Genomic DNA, 21,693 nt, shown 5'->3' with positions numbered 1-21,693 from the left:
CATATTATACATATATATATATAGATTTATTCACGGGTAATGCCTCTCGTTTAGACTTAATCTAAAGTAACATCATGGCTGCTGAGGTTTATACTGCCTTTTCATTAGTATGGTCAGTTCTATAAGAAACCTGCATATGTAGCCTAGAATGTAACCTCATTGATATAATTTGTTACTATGGAAAAGTTATACTCCGCTTACATGATTTCACGTTACATCACTTTTTTTCTTGGAAGCTTCCAAGGTGTTGCCTGTACTCAGCACCATATGTGGAATATCACCTTTAGGGATAAAACATTTTGAATAGATGTCTCTCTGAATAGGGACACCATATTGCATGTATTGTTGTTTTAGAGGACTCTTTATCGAGTAGAGTGTCTCTTTATAGGACTCCTGTTATGTAATCACAGTCTTCAAGCCTCTCAAATCATCCTGCCTTTACACAGACATTTCGCTTTGTATTTATCAATATTGCTTCCTTACACAATACCTTTCGTCCATGGTCTATCCGTTTCTGTCTTATCACAAAGCATAAGATACAGGAGAATATTAACCTGAAAGAAAACCGAGGCATTTATGTTTCAATTGTATACATTAGGTCGATAAACTCACAAGCTGCGTTTGCTTGTCAAGTAGCGTATGATGAAGTTTAATATACAGAACCAACCTACAAATGTATATACTGTATTTTCTCGATTATAAGACGAGGTTTTTTTCAGAGCAAATGCTCTGAAAAATACCCCTCGTCTTATAATCAGACCTCAAATAGGTCTGACTATGAGACAACTAAGATCCAGATCCCCCGCAGCTGCAGGGGTCCTGGATCCTCCTGTCTTCCCCCCCCGCCCCCCAGCTGGGGCAGCGTGTAGATGTTCCCCGCACCGGTGCGGCAAATTCTCTCTGACAGTCGGGGAAGGTCTGCGCGATGGACGCAGACAACCCCCGCTGCTAGCCACACCTCCTTCCGGCTGCAGCGGGAGTTGTTTACGCGAATCGCATAGACATCTACACGCTGCCCCGGCTACATGACAGAGGACTTAAGTACCGGTAAGTTTGGAGGAGGGAGGGGGAGTGTTAAACGGGGGTTGGCATAAGGCATTTCTGGAGGCAGAGTGCTCTGTGAAATGCCTTTTAACCCCCTCGATGCCACTCTGCCTCCAGAAATGCCTTTTTAACCCTCTATACGCCACTCTGCCTCCTGAAATGCCTTAAACCTCCCTATATGCCACTCTTCCCGATAATATGCCTTTTAACCCTCTAAATACCAGAGTGGCATATAGGGGTATAAGGCATTTCTGGAGGCAGAGTGGCACATAGGGGGTCAAAAGGCATATCAGGGGGCACAGTGGCATTTAGAGGGTTAAAAGGCATATCATGGGGCACAGTGGCATATAGGGGGTATAAGGCATTTCTGGGGCAGATGTGCATAACTGGGGGACAGGTTGGAAAATAGAAGGAAATAAAACCAAAATATTTTTCGTAATCATAGCTTTTATTAAAAAAAATAGTTTACATGAATTAACATTTACCGGTAAAACTTTTTTTCCTATAGGGTCGTCTTATATTCAGGCTTTTTCTTTTTTTTCTTAAATTAATATTCAGATTTGGGGGGTCGTCTTATAATCGAGCAAATACGGTATTAACTATATCAAACACCTGTGTTTTTTTGTTTGTAAATAGGTTTGTGAAGAAGTGTATATAATAAAAATACTATATTTTATAATTGCACTGGACTTTTTTCTGCCTTTAAGAAGCAGTTTACATGTTACCATATTTCTATGTAAGACTACATTTTGGTTCAAAATATTACAGAAATTATATTCAAGGTTGCCTTTCATTTAGACCTCTTCTGTTGCCCCATGAGTGTGGTGGACGATTACCTTAAGATGACATGAAAAACCCCATGCCTGGGCAACAGAATCCTGGTAGCCGTTTAATACAAGTCCCTTGCTGCATAAGATCCTGGACCAGGTTACACGTAACAAATTGTTAAGCAAAAAGAGAAGTTCAATACTGCATGAAAAATTAGATTAAACTTTATTATTGGTATACTCGTTCATACAATTAAAATAAAATATTTAACAAGCAGAGATAATACAAGTGTTTTTCTTCTTTACTTGTGGCAGCAGAAGATTCTGCAATAGAAACAAAATACTTAATATTAATGGTTATAATGGCACAACAGAGGTCAACCTGAAGTCCATCTTTGTGCAGGAGATTATGCGCAGAAAATCTTTTTTTTTTTTTTTTATATATCAAATAGGCATACCTGGGAACTCTCTGTGTTTGACCTGGAGATCTCCAGTTGAAGTACCTACCGGTTCCTCCGGGTCTCGGGAGCGGGGTCTTGACGCACCCCGCTCCCTGCCCATTTGCCCTTTAAATGGGCGTGTTTCAGTCTAATTTCTCCTACCTTATTTACGTATTTACCTTCAGTATTAGCCAACAACCTCTATTGCCCTCTTTCCTTTCCTTTATTCTTGTACTTTTACTAATGCTCTATTTTCAGTCCTTAAACTTGGCTTACTTCTGTCTATCTTCTTCCTCTGCTTCCTCTACCACCACTGCTACCTCCGCTATCTTGACTTCCTCTTCTCTGATACAATGCAAAGAAAAAAAGTTGCTTTACAAAGAGTTTTAATTAGCATGCTTGTGAACTAATAAAATTCCTCCTTGTTTTCGAGGTTAAAGAATAAGATTTACTCTCCAAATCAGGGGCGTAACTTGAAACCTCAGGGCCCCGGTGGCGAGAATCTATTAAGGCCCCCCCCACCCCCAACCCATCTATCCCTTTCTCACTATCTCCCCTCTCCCTCCCTACTTCCCTTCTCACAATCTACCCTCTCCCTCTCTACACCCCTTCTCACGATCTCCCCTCTCCCTCCCTAACCCCCCCTTCTCACGATCTACCCTCTCCCTCCCTACCCCCCTTCTCACGATCTACCCTCTCCCTCCCTACCCCCCTTCTCACGAGCTACCTTCTCACGATCTACCCTCTCCCTCCCTACCCCCCCTTCTCACGATCTACCCTCCCCCTCCCTACCCCCCTTCTCACGAGCTACCCTCTCCCTCCATAGCCCCCCTTCTCACGATCTACCCTCTCCCTCCCTACCCCCCCTTCTCACGATCTACCCTCTCCCTCCCTACCCCCCCTTCTCACGATCTACCCTCTCCATCCCTACCCCCCTTCTCACGATCTACCCTCTCCCTCCCTACCCCCCCTTCTCACGATCTACCCACCCACCCACTCCCTCCCTACCCCCCTTTATAAAACCCACATAGCTACTGTCGCATTTCTACACTCATGAAAAAAAATGAGATGTCCCATTGAAAGAATTCTTTTATACACAGGTTATTCTTAATTCTGTTTCCTATTGGTAACTGTATTTAACTCTTTGTGTTTTGTGAAAATGCAGCATTTAGTAGCAAAGCAGGAACAGCGAGCCGGTCCAGAGTTACCCGAAACATTCCTGATTACACAGAACAAAAGAATTTCATGAAACTGTACTGTCTTCCCTGTTTTTACACCGACACTGGTTAGCGCTAGCAAAATACCACTATAAAATCTAACATTTCATTTAGTAAAGTACAGGCCATTGGATTTAGTGACCTGATCTGAGCAAATCCACAGCGCAGAAGCACTTAATTAATCCCAGCGATACACTTCATTGATTACAACCTACAGTGCAGCATCTCAATCAAGTTGGCACCTGATGGGGAAAGACGAGACTTGGGCAACGTCCTTTTATTATCCATCTCATGAAATGTTAGGATAACGCATTAATTGCACTGTATTTAGTTGGTTCATTTACAGTATATATATATATATATATATATATATATATATATATATATATATATATATACGTATATATATATTGTCTTGGTTGTTGGCTGAAGTTGACTGATCCATTATATATTTCATTTACTAAAACCTAGAACCATCATTTTGTATTTCAACAATAGTTAGATCTCACGGTTGCCAATCTTTTGCCTTTTTTGTGTGTTTACAATATGGGATAAATTAACTGAATTCGTCGCCCAGGAAGCCTTAGGCACATTTCTTCTTTAACGGACACAATGTAGCCTCTTGGGCGACGACTGAGGCTCCTGTTGCACCAAGCTTATGCTAGCCGGTTAAAAAGGGAGATCACCGATCTCCCCAACCGGCCCACCAACACTATGGAGGACTGAGAAGAGTCTGATCAGATACCAAAAACATTGTGCATGCCCGTTAATAAATAATAACAAAATGATGTCATCATCACCAGTGTCAAACGGTCTACTTGTGCATTAAGAGGATTCTGAAGGCCACCTACACCATTTGGTGGCTAGAATGGACCTTGGAACATCTACTGCATCATGATATCGTAGTTATTAAACAATTCCTCCAGGACTGTTTAGTAGCAGGACTGTCAGAGGATTAACGCACCGTTACCCCCGAGGCTGCATGGGCGTAAAAGCTCGCATATTTCTTTTGTTTAATATGTTACCTTTTCCCAGCACGTCTACCTCTGAGTCTTCCTAGAAGAACGCAGCAGAGCAGGAATTTTATTTAATTAAAAAGTCTGGGGACAATTGCTGAAAAAAGTCGGTTAACGACAAAACGAGACGAGAAGCAGCTCTGCAGAACAGAGTTAATTGTACCCCGGAAATTCATTTTCTTCATCGTTCTAAAAACTTAAAGCGATGGCTGCGGCTGCACCTGTCACCGTCCCCAATGGAGACATTATTTTATCAGAGACGACGAGATCTCCAAAAGTCATTAACATCAGCGGAAAAGGTCAGGGGTAATTTTTATGGGCAAATTCAGTGCTTCGTTGCAAATAGCTGCTCCAGGACAGGCTCGGCCGGCTTATGATCCTTTCACATTTACCAAGACCACAGTCTCATGATACCCCAGCCACAATTAAAGTGCCACCCTTCCCTGACGCAGCCACATTCGTCTTTAGTTTCTCCCGTCCAATGTTGCATTTGTTCGTTCATTATTCTGACGAAACGGTAGAATTCAGCATGAAATCACAATCAAGTCTAGTGAGGATGGCTCTCCACGTTTGCTGTTGGCTTCCCCGGAATAATCTATACTATTTCAAAATATTCTAGATTCTTTTACTTTTGGTAAAAATAGAACTATGGTGGTTTTTAGCAGTTTAGGGGTGACTAATATATATAATCAATATATACAGTATATACATATATATTAATTTGTTATCCTTTTAGCAACATCATTTCTAATTAGTAATTACTTTTCTCATCTTTAATGAAATCTCAGAATTTCAATAATCCCAATTCTATGTTCCAAAGCATGTTTTGGAAACATTGGCTATAATCCTAAATAGGATCACAGAAAATAAGATAACCCCCCCCACACACACACCTATATATAAATATGTGACATTTGAGGCAAAAATTCAGAACAGAACAACGGTTTACCTGATTATTTTATTATATTATTTTTGGGATGGGACATTCAGTGTTACTAAAAGTGATGTTTCTAACACTAATTAGTTTTAAAAGTGTTGAATTCTTCTCTTATTCACGTAAGCACTAGCTCTGTCCCAACTCCGTGGGGACCCGGCCGCTGCGACCAGACTTCTACAGACGCCGGTGCTGACAGGTCCACTCTGTGACCGCTTGCCTACAGTAAATCTGGATGTTTCCCACCTTTTAAATTTGAGAGGTTTAGATCAAAACCGGGAAAAGTTTTCACAATAGAATTTTACCCAACGTTACGCTTTCACATTCTATATTTTGTCACTTTAAGATTGTTCAGGAGGGACTCAAAGTCCTTTCCTCCCCTGAAAGGAAAAAAAAAAGAAAAGTCCGGGGCTCTCGTGGCCGGGATGTGGGGTGATGAGCTGATTATCATTGAATTGTCTTTTTCTGTCTAATCAGAACTATTTTATTTATCCTAATGTATTACAAAGAACCGCACTGCGTGCGGATGTCGGGCTGGGTAAGCTTAACGCAAGCGAGCCAACGCCATAAATACATTTCATTCATACAGGGGTCCTGTAATCTCTTTGTAATCTAACATCAAAGCTTCGTAGTTATCATCTAACCCCACGGGGGGCAGATTCTCAGGGTCACACAGTCTGGATTCCTTCCTATTCTACACTGCTGTGATTATACACACATTATATATATATATATATATATATATATATATATATATATATATATAGGTATGTTATGGTTGATATCCCTGCTTGAATGCAGGTGACTGAATTAAGAGTATCTTTACTCGATGCTATTAAAGCTGTTTGTTTTACACGTTAGGGGAGTCACTGCATAGAATCCTTATGATGGTTGATTAGAGCCAAATACCTCTCCTTCCCTGCGTCTTAACTCTTTATAGATGAATATGTCAGTTGGTAATATTACAGGAGAGGGAGAGAGGGGGAGAGGGAGAGAGGGGGAGAGAGAGAGGGGGGGAGAGAGAGGGGGGGGGGGAGAGAGAGGGGGGAGAGAGAGAGAGAGAGGGGGGAGAGAGAGAGAGAGAGGGGGGAGAGAGAGAGAGAGGGGGGGGGGAGAGGTTTAATGGGAAGGCTTTTGATTGGTTGATTTGAATTATGTATTGTGAAGTCTGCCCCCCCCGACCATAATAAGGTAATTCCATGGTCGCATGGGGTCTTTACCGAAGATTAAGACAATATTGACCAAGCAGTAAAGATCATGTTAAGATATCTGTTGTCTTTGTCTGGGTTTTATCACTCTGTTCCTGAAATCCCGAGACAGCTTGGTGCCGTCTATTTGCCTTCAGCTATCAAAGAAACACAGAATCTACCGGCAAATATTATTTTCTTGAAAACCATTCAACATTTTAACCACCCTCTTCCGAACTCTCCCAAATAATGCTTTCTGACTGCTACATATTAGTGATTTGTATGTTATATTAGCCCAGTGTACTAGTACACCAAAATCCTGACATCATATTCCCTTGTGGTAAACAATAGAATGACTCAGTCTTAGCCACCCAGCCTGACTTTTTACCTAATGAAAGTCTCCAGAGGAAAGGTTTTCACAGACAAGCAGGACATTACCATTAAGGATCAGCTCAGTGTTTTGTTTGAGCATATATTACCCGACTGGCAGCATAAAGATCAAATAAAAGGTAGTTCATTGGAATAAAGGGCACCTAAACCTTTTACCAGATATTCTGCAAATGGTGGAACTCCAGACAGAACGTCCTATAAAATTCCTATAAATTGTAACATTTACATTTCTTTATTAGTTGTTTAAATCAATGTGCAAAAAAATACAATTAAATAAACACAATTTGTATATATATATATATATATATATATATATATATTTACAAACAAAAGAAAGTGCAGCGCTCCGTTTGTAATAACTCTATATTAATAGTGTTATGCAATATTTGAACATATCCGTCCTTACAAAATAACACCCACGTGCATAGTAAATACAAAAAACAAACAAAAAAAAAACAAAAAAACAAAAAAAAACAGGTATACTTAGATTCAAATCACATGTGATGTCTTCTATGAGACTCTCAGCAGGTTCACATGAAAAATAAAAGAAGCATATAGATAATAGTATAATATTGTTTATACAAGAGATATTAACCCTCCTATAAGATTGGTACTCACAATCTTTTGAGCAACCAAGTTTGCTCAAACTATAGGGCGTCTGTGTAGAAATATCATAGGATCCAATACTTTCTGGAAAACAGCAGCTTTGTGGTGTTCCACTCAATGTTGTTGTTCCTCAATGAGCATCAGCTCAAGATATACAGGAGGTCAAAATGAAGAGGAGGATTTGAAAGTAAAAATAGCAATTTATTAGTAGTAAAATCTAAAGAACGATATGCTTGCAACAAGCAAACAAAGTTTGTGCTACTTCCAGGTGGGCGTATCGCCAATTTGCATAACGCGTTTCACCCAATCAGGCTTCCTCAGATGCATACCAGTCCCTCCTCTTCATTATCCTTATATGCTCTGCTGCATTAGATCTGCCAGGTGGAATCCCTTTATGTGCAGCTGATGTTTAAATCCAATAGTATTAGAATGCATTATGTATAAAAATTTGTCCATATTCAGCACCCATATTTAAGTGTCCATAAAAATATCTTTAACAATGTCCATATTGCACAAAGAGAATGAATTAAAAACACACTTGACTATAAAACATTTTAATCATAATAAGTTAGAAATTGGCTCAGAGACCTATCAAACCCATCCATATGGGGCATGTAGTGTTTCTCACATATTAGTAAAATATTTATAAAGATCATGTATAAATACCAATATAAATAGATATACATTACATAATTTAAAACATATAAAACATATATGAGAAATATATATCTAAAACCACATATACATATATATTAATTATAAATTAGTTTCATATTTTATGAGGGAATAATTAATCTAAAAAATTAAATAGATCAAAATCCTGATTCAATCCCATAGGATGTAGTGTTTTCAATACATAGACCCACTTCATCTCAATCTGACCAACTTTTCTGTAATTCAGCATGTCCTTTACGTCTTTGTACGCCAAAATTTCCTCGATCGATAGCCTCTTAATGACGTCAACACTCGCCGACGGTTGGCCGTGCAAACCCCGAAGCATTTCCAGAGCTACCTCCACAGACTTTTGTAACGTGACGCACCCGGGGAAGATCCTGGCGTTCCACAGACTCAGGGACTTCTCGTCTCCGGAAAACAAACGATCGGAACTTCCAAGGCCCCAGACCTCCAAACATTCCAAGAAGTTCCTTCCAAATATCTGGAGAGATTTCAGGTCGGCCAAGGAAGCCACGTTCTTTTTCAAGTCATCTTCTGTACCAAAGAGGATGGTTGCGTACATTAGTTGCCCGTCGATCATCAAACTTATCGAACTAAGGAAGGTTTTGTCAGGTATGTTGGATCCGCAGTTTATACACAAGTTACTTACGATGCAGTATTCGCCCACAGAAACATCAGGACCTAGCCTGGAATATTCAATCACGGAACACGGCAAGACACGGGTCTTTGTATCCAGTACGCTTTGAATGACGCATACTTTCCCGTTTTCATCTCGATCTGGAAAGATGCTAAAAACGCTGGACTGAAACCCAATTTCGGCCCCGAGGACGGGGTCATCAGTTAAGTGATAGATATATTCTTCCATGGTTCCTACGTGGTAGAACTTTGACTTATTCAACGCTATCACCGTAAAAGGGGTTCCTCGCAGGAGAAAGTAGATCTTTTTTCGGACTTCGATTAATTTGGATTCTGCCTTCGAAACGCTAGCGGTGTTTTCGGTGTACTCCAAAGTAGCGTCGGGGCCGAGGGCCTGTAAAAAGTCCCCGTATGCGTCAATCTCACACCCAACGTCCCCCAATTCTTGGAAGAATCCAGTCAACAATTTAGCTGTCCCGTGATCCATGTAAAACAAACTCTCCTCGGGTGTTTACGGCTCCTGATTGCCACATCTTTTGAATGGAAGGCTTATGTAGGTAAGATGCGCAGGTTCTATATTCCAGGTCTTGGTACGCGTGACCCGGTGGGTCTAGGACAAACACTCCATGAGTGGTACCTATGCTTAGCGTTGATGGATGAGCTAAAGCAATAATCCCGTTTCGGTCAAATCTTACTTGGAAATCCCCGCCGCTGTACAGCTCAATGTCGTCCGCACAGGTAACCACCACCCCCGGGTTCATATTCCCCGGAAAATCGACATATAGAGCTAATTTGAGCTCCAGTATTTGGTAAATCGAGTTTCCAAGAGGCAAGGCTGTGAATATTTTCCCCAGTGCGCTTGCATTTGGTAATTGTTGACTATAACCACCTGCAAAAGAAAAAGAATAAAAGGACAAAACAGTTTAACAACTTGTGTTAACCTTTGTCATTAGTCCTCTTCAATGGATGTTCTCAGGATCTTCTCGTATGACCACAAGTAAGGGGACTTTTCTATATTTTTTATCCATGTATGTATCTTTTGGCCAGAGCCTTGTTACCCAAAGTCCTGGTACCCCTAGAAACAATTCTGGGTATTACTAACCCTTTATTTACCCTGCCAGCCTGATAGGGCGAGCAGGCAAAGCTCGGGGGACTCCATAGATGACCTGGCGGTTAATCAGAAATTCGTTCAGCGGTTTTATTTACGGTATTTGTAACAATGCGTTTCTACAAACATTTCCTGCCTCCTTTTCAAAGATCGTGCCCTTCCCCATCATGCACCTGGACTCTACTTCCTGGTTGGCTGCTTTATATCTATACTTTGTTTCATAACAGGAAACGGGGGGGGGGGGCAGTTGCCTATAGCATACTGACCTCCCGATAGCAAAAGGTTAAAAACTGTCACAAAACCTGTGTCTACATCACTTACTTAACAAAATGGTCACGTGACGTACGGCTCTTTTGATCCTCCAGGGCGTATCCGCAGAACTCCTGGGTGTGTACCATGTTGCATGAATTTTGAAACAGTTCCTGAATTTTGAAACTTCCCGCATGCACCATAGGTGGTGAGTGGGTGTGGTCTTGTGGAGGCCACGCCCACCGCAGCCCATTTTCATGTATGGCCACCCACTCAGTACACCCTGTGCCTACTTACGGCATATACCCCACCTTTAAATCATTTTTGACTTTATATTTAGGGGCATATAGAGACGTCTTGTTTTAACCTCTGTCCACCCAAAAAGTGCCCCAGCATTCCTTACATGGAGCAAGCGGAGCTTTCATCCCAGGCCCCACCCTTAGGAGGTCCCCGCTCTCCTTCATACAGGTATGAGAAAAGTGATGATATATGATGTCATACTCTGCACATCATAGACTGTACTGGCACTGCCTCCTACCATGGCTTCCTCCCTGTTTTAGTCCGTAACTGTATTCAGGCCATGATTGGTGAGTAGGGACCACATTTTATACCTGATTTTATACCCTCCATTTTATAGATTAGCCTCTTATTGTATAAATCACATTTAACAGAAACAAAAAGTGAGAACTGTTAGTGAAAGAGCTTTGTTTTCATAGGATTTTTTTTCTTTTTGTAGACCCAACCATGGATCCATACCCACACCAGTTTGCCACTGCCCTCTTTTCCTTTTGGTATCACTTGGCCAGTTATGACGCTGGCGGAGAAGCGCTGGTTTCCTGTGGCATGATGGAAGCACTTCTAAAGGTATGCCGGTGGGAATGTTTTATGCTAACCTACCATTTCCGTATTGCTGGCTTTTTCAGGGTAAACTTGTAGTATGTGCAAGGTATTCATAGCAAGGCTTGAGTCGAAAGATCCTTTAGATGTGCCGTTGTGGCCATAGCTCTCCACATTTCTCTATGCTGAAAAATATATATATATATATGTATCTTTGTACATCTCAGGTGATCAAGTTCCTTGGTGACGAGCAGGACCAGATCACATTTGTGACGCGAGCTGTGAGAGTTGTTGACCTCATTACAAACTTGGACATGGCAGCCTTTCAGTCCCACAGTGGTCTGACCATATTTATTTACAGATTAGAGGTGAGTTCACAACAGTTTTTTTCAAGGGTTAACACTTCTCATCTAAGGCTTTGCTCATGCGTTATATTAAAGTCCTTTGGATTCCATGGTCTTTTCAAACCCTGTTTCAGTTAATGTTCTGCAGTGTTCTAAAGCTTGGATTTTAATCAAAAGACCATGCTTTAAAAAATGTTTCATTGGCAAGACATTAGCCCACTTGATACCTCTTTTTGTGTCACACGCCAGAATTAAACTCCCCCTGGCAAATGAGTAAAGTAAAACTTGTCCTGATTGACGTTTAACTACAATCAGAAAATATTTAGATTCCTAATGATCCTCCTTTTGCTTTAGTTATAACTTCTGTGTTTAGCACAGTATAAGTAGTAGATCTCTTGTTAGGACACCAAGTTAGTCTTTCTTATAGCCAGTGTGCCTTTTCAATTGTAGCATGAAGTTGACCTGTGTAGGAAAGAGTGCCCATTTGTCATCAAACCAAGAAACCAACGCCCTAGCACTGTTCAGGAGGGTCAAGAGATGGAGACAGATATGGAAGGTAAGACATTTAAAGCCTTTTCATTTTTTTATCCTTGAATACTTCTTGGAGAGTTTGAGGCTTTTGTTTTAGCTTACAAGAATCACTGTAGTTCCTCTTTTAACATTCGTATTGCAAGACCTGATTAATTTTTTCTGATTAACCCCAATAGAGAAAAGCATGTTTTAATATGTTTAAAATATCTACAAAGTTCTGAGATTGAGAAGTACCTGAAGTTTACATTCTACTTGATTTTAGTTACTGATGTGGCAATGGAGGCCAGTCCTGGACCTTCCACTTCTGCAGATTCGCGTCCTCCTGGTACAAGCTTCAGCACTGGGAGTGTAGGGTCTACCCGCTCAGGTAACTGACCGGACTTTTAAGTTCCTGTTTTTTTTATTTTATTTTTTCTGCCTAAATAAGGGCCCCCAAAGTGCATTTACTTCATTTCTGATTGTATTTGATGTTGCAGGAGTGCAGTGCATTCCCCAGAGAGCAGCTCTCTTGAAGTCTATGCTGAATTTCTTGAAGAAGGCAATTCAGGATCCAGCCTTCTCAGATGGTATTCGTCATGGTAGGTCTTCATAAAATGGTTGACAAATTAGTGCATGACATAAACTGACCATGAAACCGTATGTGTGTAAATATAAACTCATTGGAACCCCCATCTACATCAAAATTATTCTGTACATCTGTTGGCACACTTATTGCTTATGCATCACTAACATCATATTATTTTCAGTGATGGATGGAACTCTTCCCACATCCCTGAAACACATAATCAGCAATGCCGAGTACTACGGCCCTTCCCTTTTTTTACTTGGTAAGTAAACCCAGGTCCTGCACATTTTTTATTATTTGTGAATTTATTGCTTTATCAGTGAGTAACGCTGTTAGCCGTTCCAATAAAACAATGGAGCTGAACTGTAAGCCCGTCTGCTGGGAAGATTCATGACTATAGATAAATGTGTAAGCAGTGATATTATACATTGGGATGTGGTCATCAGTTTGGTTCAGCGTGAAACCTGTAGCTTGAGAACTGTTTGGGATGGAATCGCTATGTGTTTCAAATAAAAATAGCATACTTGCTTCATTTAATGAGAACTGTAGTGGATATTCACCCAGACTATTTGTGCCGTTTGACTGACTCTTGATTTTTGTGTTCTTTCTGTAGCTACTGAAGTAGTAACAGTGTTTGTGTTCCAAGAGCCGTCTTTACTGTCTTCTCTTCAGGACAATGGCTTAACAGATGTGATGCTTCATGCTCTCCTTATCAAAGATGTAAGTCATTAAACTTCAGAGTCATCAGAATATCAAGCTGCCCAGTTCAGCTGTATTTTATCTGCCCCAAGAGTGACCAACATGACAACATGTTTTTTAATTATATCTAATAACCTGATGAAAATACTTGTGTGCTATCAAATTTTATATCGGTGACCATAAAAACCCGTTGGTTAAATAACTTTTTGTTTAATTGTAATGCATATCATAAAATACAAGATTTAGTAAAGAAAAACTTTTGGGCAACAAATTGGGCTAAACACTGATATCCTTCAGCATTAAGTTTTCAGTTTAATTTCCCTTTGAAATACTAGGACGCCGTTTTGTGTTTTTTTGTTGCAGGTTCCGGCAACCAGGGAAGTTCTAGGCTCTCTGCCCAATGTCTTCAGTGCCCTGTGTCTAAATGCCCGGGGCTTGCAGTCCTTTGTGCAATGTCAACCTTTTGAACGGCTTTTCAAAGTATTGCTTTCACCTGATTACCTCCCTGCCATGAGGAGGCGGAGGAGCTCAGACCCTCTAGGTAAGACTACGCTGACCAACCGGCGTTGCAGAAAAGACTGACCAAATTCTTCCATGACAAAAGGACTATTTAACGACTGGTAGACCACGACACCTTGGATGTTTGTTTTGCATATGCAGGCTGTCCCCCCTACTCATTGTGCATGTTTTGTGATAGATTACTGACCCTTTCTGGTTTTATAATCCTGATTCTGGTTTTCCTTGATGGGAGACGTGGTGCTCATTTGGACGGTCTTTACTTATTCTTATGCATTAAGGTTTCTTGGCTTAAAATACCTTTTGTTCAGTTAACTGGTGTTTCCATTTAGCAGCTCCAGTGTTTCCCATTTGTTTCCACATGTTTGCCCCCTAACCAGAATGAGCTGTCAATGGCACCCCCCAAAATTCCCTAACCCTCCTCTAACCCCTGCTGAAGAGACCTGCATGCAGCGTAGATCAGCGCTCTTCAGGTCTCTAGCCGAGGGATTAAGAGGCCCGTGGTCTCTTCCAGCTTTGACCTCTCTCCGGTCTCCTGCAGGCGATACAGCCTCTAACCTGGGCAGTGCTGTCGATGAACTGATGAGGCACCAGCCCACACTAAAAACCGATGCTACCACCGCTATTATTAAGGTAAGGTGTTTGCATGTCCCGGTGGGGTTTGTAGGGCGCTTCCTAGCAGGGGGTTATGGACTTGTTTAAATATTGATTGTTTTATGTTCTTGCACAGACTTGGAACATTCGGGTTTCCCTTTGCCATTTTCTAGATCCTCTTAAGTGTTTAACCATTTGGATTTGCGTCTGTTTTGTTGGAGATTAACAAATTGACTCATAGTCATGGATACTGGGCATGCATGTCTTCAGTCTTTTTTGCATTTTTTTTTTTTTTTTTAGATTTTAGAAGAAATATGCAATCTTGGTAGGGACCCGAAGTATATTTGTCAGAAGCCATCAATTCAGAAAGCTGACGGCACGGCCACAGCTCCTCCACCACGTTCGAACCACGCGGCCGAAGAGGCTTCTAGCGAGGACGAGGAAGAAGAGGAGGTTCAAGCAATGCAGAGCTTCACTGCAAACCAACAGAGCGAAGTTGAGCCAAGTCCGCAGTAAGTTTACCATGTGTGCTGCTAGCTCTGGAGTTGTGACCTGTAAGCTTTGTTCCAGACTTCATATCAGACATTAATCTGTTATTAATCTGGGTTAAACTAAGATAATTTATAATAAGAGACTCATATCTAATAAGCTTGAATTTTTATTCTTAAGCTCTTGCTGGACCTCATATGTTAACTTGCCTTTTCTCTCATAGTGTTGTGGGAACTGAAGAGAGAATCCCGATTCCTCTGATGGATTATATTCTCAACGTGGTGAGTTTAGAAATAGTGTAATAGAGCCGATGTGTAAGAGCGCAGGGCTCAAGGGCTCCCGATTATAGCCCACAAATTTACAACCCTGATTTTAACCATTTTGGTACAATATTGGACCAAAGATTTTTAAATAATGTTTCAGTAAAATTTTATGCGAAGCTACTCATATCTGTGAATTTTCCAAATGACTTGAAAAACTTACCAATTCACAGATGAAATTTGTGGAATCCATTCTAAGTAATAACACAACGGACGATCACTGTCAGGAGTTTGTGAGTCAGAAGGGTCTCCTGCCTCTGGTCACCATCCTTGGTCTGCCCAATCTACCTATTGACTTCCCTACCTCTGCTGCCTGCCAAGCTGTGGCAGGTGTCTGCAAATCAATATTGGTAAGTAACATTTGTTTCCATTTATTCTAATACGTGGTTGTTAAACACCAAGCCTTGATTGACTCAGACAGATCAATCTGGACCACCTGCAGAAATGTCTAGAAATCCTAGCCTACTTGCAGCCAATGGGGTTGTAGCTAAAAATCATTGTGCTGGATGACCCAGCGAGGGTTCTCCTAAAAGAGAAAAAAAAACAACCCAAAAAATACTGGTCCAAATCTACGAACGAGTGTCTATAGCATAGCTGTACTGCCACAAAATGCTGTAATACTTGGGCAACCTGTCAGCCCAGTACTATATTATGGGCAGGCTAGCTGGACAATGTCTTTGATGTTTATATTCTCGGTAGTTCTGTTTTTTGTTAATGGCCAGAAAATAAATACAAGCAGAAGTTCCAGGACTGTTAATAGACAACATCTCCCCTCTTTCTAGACTCTGTCTCATGAGCCTAAGGTTCTCCAAGAAGGGCTTCTCCAGCTGGACTCCATTCTTTCCTTTGCTTTTCATAGTGTTTGTGGTCAGAAATCTACATTTGAGTCGAGGTTCTGCCATTTACTTACCAACCTTGTACTTTTTTTGACAGCTTGCCACCTGGCTGTGAGTTTGGTCAGGCAGACATGCAGAAGTTGGCTCTCAAAGAGGAGAAGGCAGCAAGTGCCTTGCCCCAGGGAACAAAGAGGGCAGGTATGTTTTCTTACACTTCTTAAACTCATTCTGAGATGTTTCTGGTTCAAACCTGGCCCGGTGCCATGACATATGGCAATTAAGTAACATATTTAAGTAAAATATTTTATACACAAGGCCACATATCCAGGGTATAATAAGTATTTCTTTAAGACATCTATGCACAGTTGTCTTGGATATTAGGCATCTACAATATTGTTGCATGGTTTCATATTTTATGCAGAAGTGCATATTTTAATATAGTGTATAGTGTATACTCTATATGTATAAGCCATCGTATCTGTGTTACAGAAGGTGAACCCGAGGTGAGTGCTGTCGGTGAGGAAGCCACCGGCTTACTAGAAGGTATTGGACTTGATGGGGATGCGTTGGCGCCCATGGAAACAGATGAACCCAGCGCGTCGGACCCCAAGGGGAAACCAAAGATCACCCCAGCAATGGCTGCCAGAATCAAACAGATTAAACCATTATTATCAGGTATTTATAAAATATGTTTTACATGGAAGTAGTTTATTAAATTACGTATCGATTTAGATTTTTTTTTTTTTTTATAAGTTTATAAAAATACATGCTGGGTATGATAGGGCTGATCTTGATGAACCTTCAAATAGTTCATAAAGCTTGTACCTGCTATACTTGCCAAAAAGTAGAGTACACTAACAGAAGCATGGATATGAACCTTAAGCAGAAATCTAATATGTAGAGCACAATATAACATCATTTTTATTTTGATTTATTTATTCATATTTATGTTTTTATTTTTTTAGCATCTTCGCGGCTCGGTCGTGCCCTGGCTGAACTTTTTGGCCTACTGGTCAAACTCTGTGTTGGGTCTCCTGTGCGCCAAAGGCAAAGTCACCATGCAGCCAGCACCACCACAGCCCCGACCCCAGCCGCGCGCTCTACGGCGTCCGCACTCACAAAGTTACTGACGAAGGGACTTTCGTGGCAGCCTCCTCCATACACACCAACTCCCAGGTTCAGGTTTGTGCTACATGGGTCTCGTTCACAAGTGACAAGCTTGCTTTGTATTAATCTCTTAACTGAAGGATGTTGGATTTTGGGTGGTGATTTGGTTAATTAGAAATAGTAATAGGCTGGTAAATATAAGATGTCTCTTTAAATTTGATTTGTCTAACATTGTACATCTGTGTTGTTCAGGTTAACCTTTTTTATCTGCTCCGTTGGCTTCACCTCTCCCATGTTGTTTGACGAGAGGAAATATCCGTATCATCTTATGCTGCAGAAATTCCTCTGCTCCGGAGGACACAACGCTCTCTTTGAGTAAGTGAGCCGCCTGCTACCTGTAGCGACTCACGGGAGACAGAACAAAGACTTTCCGAGGCTTCAGAAATATATTTTGCTTTAACACGTTCCAAATGGGGAAGTTACATGTTTTTGTTTTCATATACTTCAACGTCACATTTCCCATCATGCACCTGACTTCTACCTGCTACTGGCTGATTTTTAGAACGTAAATGGTGAAAAAGTATGTTTACATTAGTGTAATTGGCCAATACATTCCCAACACAGTGACTACTTTTATACTTGTTAATAGAATGTTCCTTGATTTAATGTCCATATGAAACATCTGGAAGCATCATTTTGAAAAACTAGAACAACGTACACTTTCACTCTAACACATTTGTTTTAAAATTTAGAACCTTTAACTGGGCCCTCTCTATGGGTGGCAGAGTGCCTGTGTCGGAGGGCTTGGAACACTCTGATCTGCCGGATGGCACGGGCGAATTCCTGGATGCTTGGATTATGCTGGTGGAAAAGATGGTAAATCCTACCACAGTCCTGGAGTCTCCTCACTCCCTGCCACCAACCAAGTTACCTGGAGGACAGAACTACCCTCAGTTCAGCTCACTGCGCTTCGTTGTAGTCACGCAAAAGGTAAAAATTACACCTTTCCTGCTGCTGTTGGGATATGGTATCTACCTGCGCCTTGGAATCTTTGTTTGGCTGTGATCAGTGTACCTAACAGTATTCCATATTTTGTCGCTTACAGGCAGCCTTCACCTGCATCAAGAACCTTTGGAATAGAAAACCTTTAAAAGTATATGGTGGTCGTATGGCTGAGTCCATGCTAGCTATCTTATGCCACATACTGCGAGGGGAGCCAGTGATTCGTGAGCGGCTGAGCAAAGAGCGTGAGGGTAGTCGGGAAGAAGAGGGTCAGCAAGACGAAAGTGGAGCGAGGCGAGAGCCTCAAGTGAACCAGCAACAACTTCAGCAGGTGGGAGTAGTACTTTATTTTCTTGTCTGCGGCAATCTTGGCCTTAAGTAAACCTTTTACATTGTAGCTGTCAGCTGAAATTGGAACAAGTGTTGTCAGCATGCTGCTTCTGCTGATTAGACTGAATGCCGTCTCTCTATAGCTCATTGATATGGGATTCACGCGGGAACATGCCATGGAAGCTTTGCTTAACACCAGTACCATGGAGCAAGCCACAGAGTACCTCCTCACCCACCCTCCTCCTCTCATTGGTGGAGTTGTACGGGTAAGTGTGCAGGGTGAACGTTTCCTCAACTTATTCCCCCCCCGACCCTTCACATGAGTGTGGTCCGGTTCTGCTTCCCTCCTGTATCCTCATCACATCTCCTTCCCTGTCGTCCATTCCTTTCCCCTTTCTACCGCAGGCTTCTCCGTGCCGCTATACAGGTTAGATGTAGCACACGCGTGTGATAGTGCAGGCGGTCCCAGTCAAGTCATAGACAACTGACTAAAATTTGAAGAGGGGCAGTAGCCAGAGTAGAAAAGGTTGGCCCGTCTCCCTGTCATTGAAAGATTGGTTCCCCTGGCCGAGCTGCAGTAGCTTCCCTCTTCCCCATTCTACTCCAGCGTTCCCGAGCTCCACCGGGTTCTTGATTTCTCTCCTCTGCTGGGACACCCTTACACTCATGCCCTGAATCCCCATTCTGCAGAGCAGCCCAGCTCACGGGTATCTGTTGTTGCTCTGCAAGACTTGAGTATATCAGAGGAAGATCAGATGCTGAGAGCCATTGCCATGTCGTTGGGACAAGATCAGGGCCGGCCGAAGACTTAACGCCGCCTGGGGCGAAGTTTAAAATGCCGCCCCCCGCCGAGGGGGGGCGGCATTATCTACCCGCCCCCCACCGGTACTTACCCTTAAACAGTCCTGCGGCGAGTCTCCCTGTGCTGCCACGGTGCCGGCTTGTAATGCTGAGCGCCGGAAATTCACGTCACTTCCGGCGCTCTGCATTACAAGCCGAACAGGGAAACTCGCCGCAGAGGAGAGAGAGAGGGGCGCCGAGCGGGTAAGCGAAAACCACTCGGTGCCCCTCTCTCTCTCCTCCGCTCAAAAAAACCAAAAAAAAAAACGCTTGGGGCGGCAAAGTGCCGCCCCTTCTGAAGTGCCGCCTGGGGCAATTGCCCCAGTCGGCTCCATTGTAGGGCCGGCCCTGCTTATCACTTGAAATTGAAATATGATTTCAAAATAACAGCTGAACTGGCAATTTCTTAAATATATTATTTATTATATATATTAATATTAGGCCCTGCCGCCGATATATATATAGATATATATAGATAGAGATATATATAGATAGATAGAAATATTAGACTCTGCTGCCTATAGCAGGTATAGATCCACACATTAACATACAAGCCCAGCTTTGCATGTATAGATCAATTGAAATTCACTTGTGAACTCAGCATTGAGGGTATAGATCAAATAAACAGAATCAGACATACAAATCCTGCAGGTATACAATTATAATGTATGGAAACATAGCATTGCAGGTATAGATCAACTGCAAATCACATGTAAACTCAGCACTGAGGGTATAGATCAAATAAATACATGGAAACAGCACTGCAGGTAATGATCAACTAAATATGACATACAAACCCTGTATTTGGAGGTATACATAAATAATGTATAGAAACATAACATAGCAGAAATGGGTCTATAGAATAACACAAAAGCACAGCTTTGTGGGTATAGATCAATTGGAATTCACATAAAAACACAGCATTAAAGGTATAGATAAACCCCCACCTCCAAGGTAGTATTTTCTGAAATATTACCTGTACCACGTGCCACACCAGAGAGGCAGCGGGAGATTAGGGAGCTAAACAAGTGGCTCAGAAGCTGGTGTAGGAAGGAGGGGTTTGGGTTCATGGAGAACTGGGCCGACTTCTCTGTCGGATACAGGCTCTACGGTAGGGACGGGCTGCACCTCAATGGGGAGGGTGCAGCTGTGCTTGGGGAGAAGATGGTCAGAAGGGTGGAGGAGTGTTTAAACTAGGGAAAGGGGGGGAGGGAAACTACAATATAGAAGGGGAAGATAGTGTAGATAGAGAGCTGGGGCTTATAAATGTACCTGGGGGTGGAGCAGAGGGAGGGGTTATAATAGTTAATAGGGATAGGCTTCATAGGGAAAAAAACCATACACCTCTAAATTGTATGCTTACTAATGCCAGAAGTCTGACCAATAAAACTGACGAACTGGAGTTAATAATGTCTGAAGAAAATTATGACATAGTGGGTATAACAGAGACATGGTTGGATGATAGCTATGACTGGGCGGTTAACATACAGGGGTATAGTCTATTCAGGAAGGATCGGAAAAAACGAAAAGGGGGAGGAGTTTGCCTTTATGTAAAGTCCAGCCTAAAGGCCACACTGCGGGAGAATATATGTGAGGGAAATGATAATGTGGAGTCATTATGGGTAGAAATATATGGAAAGAAAAATAATAAAATACTGATCGGGGTTTGCTATAAGCCACCAAATATAATGGAAGCAGCAGAAGATCAATTATTAAAGCAAATAAACAAGGCAGCTAATCACAATGAGGTGGTTATTATGGGGGACTTTAACTATCCCGACATAAACTGGGAAACCGAGACCTGTGAATCTCATAAAGGAAACCGGTTTCTGACTATAAGTAAGGATAATTATCTGTCCCAAATGGTACAGGACCCGACCAGAGGGGGCGCCCTACTGGACTTAATATTAACCAACAGACCTGACAGAGTAACTAATGTGCAGGTCAGGGGACATCTAGGAAATAGTGATCACAATATGATACATTATAACTTGTCCTTCAATAAGGGAACTCTTAGAGGAGCCACAAGAACTATGCACTTTAGGAGGGCAAAGTTTGATCAACTAAGAGAAGCCCTTAACACTGTAAATTGGGAAAATGTCCTCAAAAACAAGAGTACAGACGCTCAATGGGAGATTTTTAAGAATATCTTAAATTCTCACTGTGAAAGGTACATACCGTATGGGAATAAAAGAGTCAGGAACAAGAGAAAACCAATGTGGATAAATAAAAATGTAAAGGGGGCAATAAATGGCAAAAAAAAGGCATTTAAGCTACTAAAACAGGAAGGCAGTGAGGAAGCACTAAAAAGCTATCGGGAAAAAAAATAAAATATGTAAAAATCAGATAAAAGCAGCAAAATTGGAGACAGAAAGACTCATTGCCAAAGAGAGTAAAACAAACCCCAAAATGTT

General features: G+C 41.7%; 1 protein-coding gene and 1 pseudogene across 1 annotated transcript; one reads left to right on the top strand and one right to left on the bottom strand.

Annotated features, from left to right (window-relative positions):
* Nucleotides 1–2,523: 2,523 nt before the first annotated feature.
* On the bottom strand, nucleotides 2,524–10,418 carry LOC149275843 (fucose-1-phosphate guanylyltransferase-like; annotated as a pseudogene).
* Nucleotides 10,419–10,765: 347 nt separating this feature from the next.
* LOC149275842 (E3 ubiquitin-protein ligase HUWE1-like) lies at nucleotides 10,766–19,251 on the top strand (the record flags this gene model as incomplete). The annotated part of the gene is made up of 21 exons (XM_089504241.1): nucleotides 10,766–10,856; nucleotides 11,006–11,133; nucleotides 11,334–11,474; nucleotides 11,901–12,006; nucleotides 12,458–12,559; nucleotides 12,728–12,808; nucleotides 13,160–13,266; nucleotides 13,609–13,786; nucleotides 14,303–14,394; nucleotides 14,656–14,867; nucleotides 15,068–15,125; nucleotides 15,338–15,514; nucleotides 15,947–16,056; nucleotides 16,098–16,198; nucleotides 16,490–16,675; nucleotides 16,966–17,182; nucleotides 17,360–17,482; nucleotides 17,860–18,097; nucleotides 18,213–18,440; nucleotides 18,583–18,718; nucleotides 19,169–19,251. Coding segments are annotated over 21 exons (2,895 nt in total), but the record flags the coding sequence as incomplete, so codon positions are not given.
* Between the last annotated feature and the right edge of the window lie 2,442 nt (nucleotides 19,252–21,693).

This window comes from Sceloporus occidentalis, unplaced genomic scaffold (genome assembly GCF_023333645.1).
Source record: "Sceloporus occidentalis isolate IW3139 unplaced genomic scaffold, rSceOcc1.0.p SCAF_262, whole genome shotgun sequence".
NCBI lineage: Eukaryota > Metazoa > Chordata > Lepidosauria > Squamata > Phrynosomatidae > Sceloporus > Sceloporus occidentalis.
This window is presented reverse-complemented; position numbering and strand designations above follow the sequence as displayed.